The 8,764-nt window shown below is 44.2% G+C and overlaps 1 protein-coding gene across 1 annotated transcript in view; it reads left to right on the top strand.

Moving 5' to 3' along the window:
- The first annotated feature begins 4,543 nt into the window (after positions 1–4,543).
- Positions 4,544–8,764, top strand: part of trim71 (tripartite motif containing 71, E3 ubiquitin protein ligase) — a 37,795-nt gene continuing 33,574 nt past the window's right edge. The window contains exon 1 of the mRNA XM_065471212.1: positions 4,544–7,331. Within this exon, the coding sequence (XP_065327284.1) occupies positions 6,576–7,331 (756 nt within the window). The 5' untranslated portion in view covers positions 4,544–6,575. The remainder of the gene's footprint in view (positions 7,332–8,764) is intronic.

Raw genomic sequence — 8,764 nt, 5'->3', positions numbered from 1 at the left:
TCCAGACTCGATGGATATCTCCAGGTACAGCCCTTTGTTTAACTCTCACCTTCAAGTGTGTGTGGACAGGCAGATACTTCCTGTGGCTTCAGACACGGTGGACTTTATGCTCTCTAAAAACCTGGCTGTTGACCACACAGTGCTTCGGATACTTTTACAGAAACTGGGCAAGCAAAACCTCTGGCTCCGGGCTCGGGAAGTCTTCAGACGTGAGTACCACACTGTGGTTTTTACTGCTACACTTACATCACTGCATCATAAATGTGAGTTGTCGAAGGCAGGAAACAGCTGCAGATTCTATTACGGCACCAGATGTTGAGTGTGATCAGTCTCAGCTAACGTTTACAAGATGGTCAAAGATTTGGATTAGATTAGACTCTGAGGTGTGCTCGCTGTGTTCATGTTCATTAGATTCTCTGAGTGTGGGCTACTACCCTGGAGTCTCAGCTCCCCCTGGTTTCATGACACTGATTGTCCCCTGTCGACTGGGGGAGGTGGAGCTGGCTCTCACCTTCGAGATGTTCATCACTGTCAACGCAACAGTCATTCACCACCTATCAGAGCCCACTGCTTCTCTCACCATTACTCTGAAAAGGTAAATTGTGTTTTTGTGTATAAGGAGCCTGTTCAGATGGTATCAGTGAAATATTGGCATTGGGGGGGGGGGGGGCTGGATTGATGTCAATTAACTTTGATATGTGATAATTTCACCCAGAAATGAAGAACTCTTTGCATTCAAAATTATAAAAAACGATTGTCCATGGTGAGTGTGTGTAAAGATTTGACTGCAGTGGTACGTGATGCTCGTGCTTTCTCCTCTTCCAGGACTCAAAGCTGTGAGAGCGAGTACCTCTCTGCTGGCAGCCGCCTCCTCTCTGCAGCTTGTATCCCTCAGCCCAAACTAATAGTCCATTACACAGCAGTCAACTCGGAACAAGAACAAGTGTTCATGCTGGACGTTCCCTCTGCCCGCCGCTGGCTCCGCCACAATCATCTGTGGGCCCACGAGGTGTGGACACACTAAACCACCAGCTGTTTATTTCTTTGCTGTCTACAGAACTACTCCTTCTCTTTCCTTTAGAAACTGCTTGTGCTCAACAGCCGCTGACTCTCAGGAAAACAACCAATGAAATCAGGAATATGAAAGATTGCATATTTCTTGGTCATGTTTCAATTGACTTGAACTGAGGAGCAGAAAAACACAAAGACCAAAAACTACTATTCTTTTCTTTCTTTCTTTCTATCTTTATTTTTTTTGGTTCAGAGTAGTTTTCAAATATGTTAAGAGGCTGTTTCCTGAGTTCTTTTAGCTGATTTGTCAATCTGTTTGTGAGATTGACTCTTTGAAACCAAAAAGTCTGTTTAGGAACAGAGTCCAGCGTGTGTTGTTGCACGATTGTGTTTACTTCATTGTAAATAACATCTGAGTGTAAATAGGTATATATTTATAATGGTGTTTAGTCTTTGACAGTATTATGTTGTTATATTAATGTCAAAACCTCAATTGTTGCCAGTTAAGGAGCTGTGATTTACATTTTCTTTGTATGAAGTTTTTATGTATCTATATATATATTAAAAAAAAAAAAAAAGGTTCTACTTTAAAAAAAAAAAAGGCTTTTTTTTTCTTCCTTCAATGAGAAAGGACATTTCTCTAAAAAGTGATTTTCATAAAGAAAGTATTACTCTTGGCTTTTACATTATGCCATTGTCTTTCTGTATGTGTGTGTATATATATATATGTGGGTATATATATGTGGGTATATATATGTGGGTATATATATGTGGGTATATATATGTGGGTATATATATGTGGGTATATATATGTGGGTATATATATGTGGGTATATATGTGTGGGTATATATGTGTGGGTATATATGTGTGGGTATATATGTGTGGGTATATATGTGTGGGTATATATGTGTGTGTATATATATATGTGTGTGTGTGTGTGTATGTGTGTGTGTATGTGTGTGTGTATGTATGTATGTATGTGCGTGCGTGCGTGCGTGCGTGCGTGCAATGTCACAGTTGGATTTGACCACAGTTGCTTCCCTGCAGTCTTTAACATTTCTCTTCCAGCGACGGTGTAGCGGGTAAATACAGCGTTACTGGAATCCCAGATTCTGGCCACTTCACAATACACAACATTACTTATAATTTCTGTTCCAGACAACTTTCCTATTCTAAATTCTTTCAGGCATGTTTTCCTCTTCTTCTCGCAGCCAGCATCGCTCACTGTACGGGTCTCATTTTATGGTCCCTGTAGTAGCAGACGGGTTCCTCATGAAAGGAAAAAATCAGTTATCTGTGACTGCGACATGTTTGAGGAGCTTGATTACTGGAACATCAGTTGAGGCGTGAAGCATTTGACGCGGTGTGTTGGTTAAAAAACACAACACTGGCTGACTGACATGTCTGATCGTGCGTGACAGAAAGGTGGATTTAACATTTGTTGCAGAGTCTTTGCAGCATGGGTTGAAATGTTAATTGTTAATTTAAGGCCAGTAGTTCTGTCACAAAAATATCAAAGTGCTGATTGACAATAAAAGTTGTTGCATACCATGTGGTGAGATTTTTATTTGATTTTTTTACTTTGTGGCAGAACAGCTAAATAATTTAATGTAATTTAGTTGCTTCTATCCAGAGCTCATAGACTTGACTTTCCCTTCAGTGCTTGGAGTAAAAGCCCTGCTGTAGCCCTTACGTGGTGTTTCCGCTATTCAGCCACTAGATGGCGAACTTTGAAATGAGCAGACCATAAAATAAACACATTTGCTGACACGCGGGTTTGAAAGCCACAGAGACCGGTGTTTAGAGAGAATGTTTCTCAGCTGTTCTGATACTCCTGACACATAAAGGAGCACTAAAGGTTTTTGCTCAGGAAGCAGTTGTCCTCCTCTTTTAATATTATACAAAACAAATGTATAATATACATTTGGCCGCTGTTTCTGTGGGGATGGTGTTTGCTCTGTGTTGTAGCGTCCTGATGACACCCAGTTTGAGCTCCAGTAGATGATTTTAAATGTTCCCCTATTACTGATGGAAGTCTCACAGTCTAAGAAGGCTACCCGTGTCATTTTTCATATCCTTCCTCATGATCTTAATGCTGTGGTCCACCGAGTTACTGTGATCAGTGAACTGTGGTATGTCTTGAGATTTGATTTTCACCCAGGTGTCATCACATACCTGAACCAATGACTTGGTGTTTCTGGGCAGGATAACAGAGCCCTTTTTTCCACTTCTTCAATGGTACTCATGGCCAGTGATCAATGGTCAAGACAATTTGCCTATAAATGATCAAGAAACTGACCTCACAGCTCATTGTTCATTCAGTGGTGCTCGTTTCAGTTATTATGCAAATGTACTGTTTATAAGGTGGGTAAAACCTGCAGTCAGCTGAGACTGTGACGAAAGGTTTCTCCCACTGAAAACTCTTCATCCAGATGAACAGAATCAACTTTCTGGGATTTCCTTACCTGGATGGTTGAGCATGCATCAAGACTGTCCAGATGGGTCATTCTTTACATGCTGACGTCCACTGCATGTGTGTCTACTCTGCAGTGATTAAACAGCACTGTGAAGGTGTGGCAGAGCTTCATACCCACCAGGGGGAAGTATTGTGTTAAGGTGCGGTCAGCCATGAGACAAATGCTGCCATTTAAAAAGGCAAGTGGAGTACAATACAGCCTTTAATGGTCCCTTTACTAACCCCTCGGTTTCTTACAATATGTCAGTATGTGATGGTGAAATCACTTTTCAACCCACAAGCTTCACTGCCTTTCTAGAGCTTCATTTTGAGAGACGCTCAAGTAATAAGGAGATATGTCTTCAACAATGAGAGAATCAAAATAAGCCCTCACGTGTCTGTGGACTATGAATATCTGTAGAGATGGCACTTTATGTGAACACTGTCAAGAGATCACTGAGTCAGATGATACAGCGAGCAGGAAAACGGGCGCCTGTGCATGTGTCATTCCAGGATGGCACCCTTACAGAGGGCCGTTTGTCTGACTCATTTTCACTCAGAGCAGTGGTCTTAATGAGCGCCTTCTTCAGTCTCTCAAAACAACCCTTTGCACTTTGGCCCGTGTCATCTGACAAACAGGGAATTCTTCTTCTTCAGCTTTAAAGAATACACTGATTCTGCAGTCAGCGCCACGAGCAATCATCCGCTGTGCCTGCAGTAGCTTATTCGAGGAACAGTGTAACACATCATGCTTCGTGGACAGTTGAGAGCAATGTTCTCTCACTTTGATCATTTCCACCCATGATTGCTTTGACATGACAAAACTGAGGGTGGATGCCACCCTTTAGCCCACTTTAGCCACACCCCTGTGTTGGTGAACCCTGTGGCATTAGCTTAGCAGACCATCTACTGTTATTTTAGAGAAAACAGAAAATTCTTTGTTTGATACAATGGATTAATGGATTTGGGTTGTTTTTTTTTTTAAAGTTTAAAAAAAACAACAACCCAAAAACATGCACACATGCGTAGAGGTGGCGAGAGAGTCTGTAACTACATCTGTAAAACATCCATCCATCCATCATCCACATACAGAGATGCGTCAGGGGAAACTCGGGGTTCAGTATCTTGTAGAGACTGATCAAAATATCGATGGTATTGGTGTCGGTTCAACACTAGCATGGTATGATTAATGCTTTGTTTCTGTCCTCCAAGTTCAGTATGCAGCCCACTGAATTGTGTGAAATTAATTATTATTTTGGAAGTGAAAAAAAGTATCTCAAACATGCACAATATAGCCTATAACACAGTTAAACAAGAGAAGCTGACCCAAAGAGACAGGCACATTTACATTTCAAATCCCCCTCCCCCCACAAAAAACAATTTAAAAATACACGAAAAGTTTAGTTTGTTTTGCTGTATTAACTAATTATTGCTGAACTTAAAAATCACAGTGATTTGGAGGTCTTTAAAATATGACAAACTCCTCTCCCCTACATAAGATGGTTTGTAAATTAAAAGTATCGGTATTGTTTTCAGCAATACTGACAGTGTATTCACTTGGTAACAGATCAATATAAAAATGTGGACTATTGCACAGCGATAATATCTCACCAGAGGACATTTTGAATTACATTTTGGACCAGGCAGGGTTCGAACCCCAGACCTTACAGTTATCGTCAGTACACGAGGATCGTGATATTTCGTGCGATGTACAAGAACACCATTGAGGTTACTCAGTAAAATTGACATTTTCAGGCCCAGATTCTCGACTTCGGCAGCCATTAGCTAGTCTAAACTAAAAACAACAACAAAACTCTTTTATAATAAAATATACGCGCAGTATATTATGAATGGAAGGTAAATTGATGACAGCGAATCCCTTTAAATTCGCACTCACGCGTACGTGACCACATACCCCCAGCTATCGGGAGCGTGCGTTTGGCGCACACCCTTCTCTCCTCCCCTAGGGCGGAAGTAGCTGGCTCCATTTCTCCTCCTCAGTCCGATAAGAGCAGCTCGAGGAGCTGTAAGCCCAGCAGCACGCGCGCATGAGAGCGCACAGCTTGTTTTTAATTTGACTTTTTTAAAAAAAAAAAAATTCATCCGAGAATAAAAGAAAAACCAGCAGCAGCAGCACATTAAAGGTCCAAACTGTCGCTGTACCGAGTTTCACCTGGTTGTAAGCCACCGTTCCCACACCCACCCCCATACACCGAGCCGGGGAGAAAACCCTGCGCATTCCTCCACGCAGAGAGCCCGGAGGGAGCGACCAGCAGCGGGGAAAGGTGAGCTGGAAGGGGGCCTCCTCACAAGGTGGGCCGGTGAATTCTCCCACACTGGGGATAGACGCGCTGTCTTGTGGTTTGGCTTCGTTGGAGGCTCGCTGTGGTTGTTGGTGAACCCTCGGTGACCAGAGGCACGCTATGATACCCTTGCTTTGATGAATAATTTAAGCTCTCGCGGTCCAAGGCTCGCGCTGCGACAACCATACGACCGTTGGCCGCCTGAACGGATCCCGACGGTCAGCCACACCGGTCTGAATTTGGAGGCTTAGAGATAACGGAGAAGTAAAGGGAAAAATTTGAGGTAGCTACTCGTCCGGGTGCTGCTTTGTAGCTCTCAGTCCTGTAGTCATGTTGCCGAGCTGGTGGGGGAGGAGAGACCGAGTCCCCCAGCCGACCCAGTATCTTTCCATTTTCGGGTTTATGTTATGAGCTATCCCTAACAGCATCGCACTATTTTTCTCCACGGAAGCACCAGCGTCGTCTGTTGCTGAATGCTGTATTTAAAAGGAGGACTGTCGGTTCTGCTAAAGAGAAAAAAAACGCCTTACACAGCTGATTTAAGTATTCTGATTTTTCATCTGATCTCACAACTGTTTTGAGTAACTTTTTGAATAAGTGGCTACCTCCTTGTTTTGTTTTTTTGTGGCAAATCTTTCTTCCTTTTTCATTTTTTAAATCGTTGAATCTACCTCAAACACCACATTAACGTGGAGAGAGAATTATCTTCTACACACCCCAAACGGGCTGATGTGTCTCCAAATGAATATCTCAGCCTCGTCGCCGCGCATGTTGTAAACTGAGCCCAGTTTTGGTGACGCTGCAGATGGCTTCTTTTCCCGACTCGGACCTGCAGACGTGCCCGCTCTGCAAGGAGCTGTGCGGCTCTTCTGCTCCCATTTCCTCCAGCTCTTCTACCTCATCGTCTTCGTCTCACACCTCGTCTTCCTCCAGCCAAACCACCAAGAGGCTCCACGTTCTGCCCTGCCTGCACGCCTTCTGCAGGCAGTGCCTGGAGGGACAGCGCAGTCCCGGGGACCCGCTGAAGCTGCGGTGCCCCACCTGCGACCAGAAGGTGTCCATCTCAGAGGCCGGAGTGGACTCCCTGCCTTCCTCCAATTTCCTCTTCAGCAACCTGCTGGATGTGGTGGTGAGCTCAGAGGAGCAGATCCAGAACAAGAATGGCCACCATCACCACCACCACCACCACTCCCGGGGAGGTCTGGGTGGAGGCTCCTCTGGCTTCAGTCATCCATCACGTGGAAGCCTGTTGCACTCGCACCACCTGGGAGAGCCTCAGTGCAGCTCCTGCGACGAGGAGAACCTGGCCACATCCCACTGCCTTGACTGCCAGGAGTACCTGTGTGATAACTGCGTGCGAGCACACCAGCGGGTGCGACTCACCAAAGACCACTTCATCGAGCGCCTGGGAGAGAACCTCCATCTGAGCAGGGTCAACGCTAACAGCAACGCCAGCCAGCCAGGGATGTCCGTGTCCCTCGCCCAGTCCCTGCAGAACAACTTCGCGCTGCTGTCCCTCTTCCAGGATCGCATGAGCTACTGCCAGCACCACGACAGCGAGGTAAGTCCAGCACTGGGGAGGACAAACACTCATTCATAGTACCAGTAAGTTCTAGATACTGGCTAGTTTTTAGTCTCACGCACACGTTCACATATGCTCTTATAGTGTAATAGCATTATGTATGTAGTATGGCGTCATACTGGGGGGCCATATGGCCTTGGATTCAAAGGGAGCTGAGTGGCTCTTCACCTAGTTCCCTGGAGATGAACAGGCACGTGTGTTAAGCTGGATTTACACACACACACACACACACACACACACACACAGGCTCTGTGTGTGCACACAGTCTGGTTAATCTGTACCACACCATCCATTCAGGGCAGACAGAGGCCCCTGTAGTAAGTGCACACATGTTTCTCTGACTGTTAGAAGTTCTTGGCATTGGACATTCTGTGGAGATCTACCTTTGCTCTGGTAATGGGAAAGACAAGTTGGAATTCTCTCCTTGTGCGCTGTGTGATCTGGGCAGAACTACAAAGGCCCGTCAAACAGGAAAACAGCTTTTTCTTGGTAGAGTCATATGGTCAGGAAGAATAACAAATAGCACCAGCAGGAGGTCTTGGAATGTCATTTTTGACCCACTTCTGGTTTCTGTTGAGTTACTTCCAAATAGTTCTCGCCGCATCTTCTAGAAACAAAACGCAGTTTTGCCCGAGCAGGTCAGCAAACCGGTTGATCGAGAGTGGTCAGCAGACGCAGACCAGTGCAGAATATCACCTGGTACATTTACCTGCATTCTAGTAAGTCACTTAATCAAAGAGAATAATAGACTGCAAATGTTAAAGCAGAGCTAACTTTTTCACATAACCAATAACAGACGTGGGTTGCACATCAATCTTTTAAGTTGCAGCAGCATGTGTAGCCTTGTCCCAGCAGTTAAACGCTGCAGACACCGCAGGATGCCATTCATTGTTAACAGAACCTTGCAATGACTTAAGGCTCGCTGTGCACCCTGAGAATACAACGCTGAGAAATAAAGAAAGGGTTTGACTTTATGAAAATGTGCCCTTTCATGACCAGACGGCTATTTGCTTTGTTCTAAACTGAAGCAAATTGTCATCACCATCAGCCAGAAGGTGATGGTGATGTCTTTTTACTTTGTTTTTGTCATCATTTGTTGCTGATTTTTGTTAAATAACAAAAGTAATTGACTTGTTTTATGGTTTGAACTTGCCATGAGACAAGTTTTAACTAATATGGGATTGATGTGATGCCGCTAACATCAGTAAAGGTTATTTGTCAATATCGGTCTATAAGGCCAGTATCGGCCAATACAGATATTGGCCCCCAATTGTGAGTATAAGAACAGAAATGCATTGGGGACTGTTGTTTCCATTGTTTCCAAGATGAACCTTTTTATGAGCAAAACACACACAAATCTACCATCATGTCACACACGAAAAATTTGTTCAGTTTGCACCTTGTTGGGCTAG

Source organism: Pelmatolapia mariae, linkage group LG22 (assembly GCF_036321145.2).
Source record: "Pelmatolapia mariae isolate MD_Pm_ZW linkage group LG22, Pm_UMD_F_2, whole genome shotgun sequence".
NCBI classification, from domain to species: domain Eukaryota; kingdom Metazoa; phylum Chordata; class Actinopteri; order Cichliformes; family Cichlidae; genus Pelmatolapia; species Pelmatolapia mariae.
The sequence above is the reverse complement of the archived record's forward strand: the minus strand, read 5'-3'. Positions and strand labels throughout refer to the sequence as shown.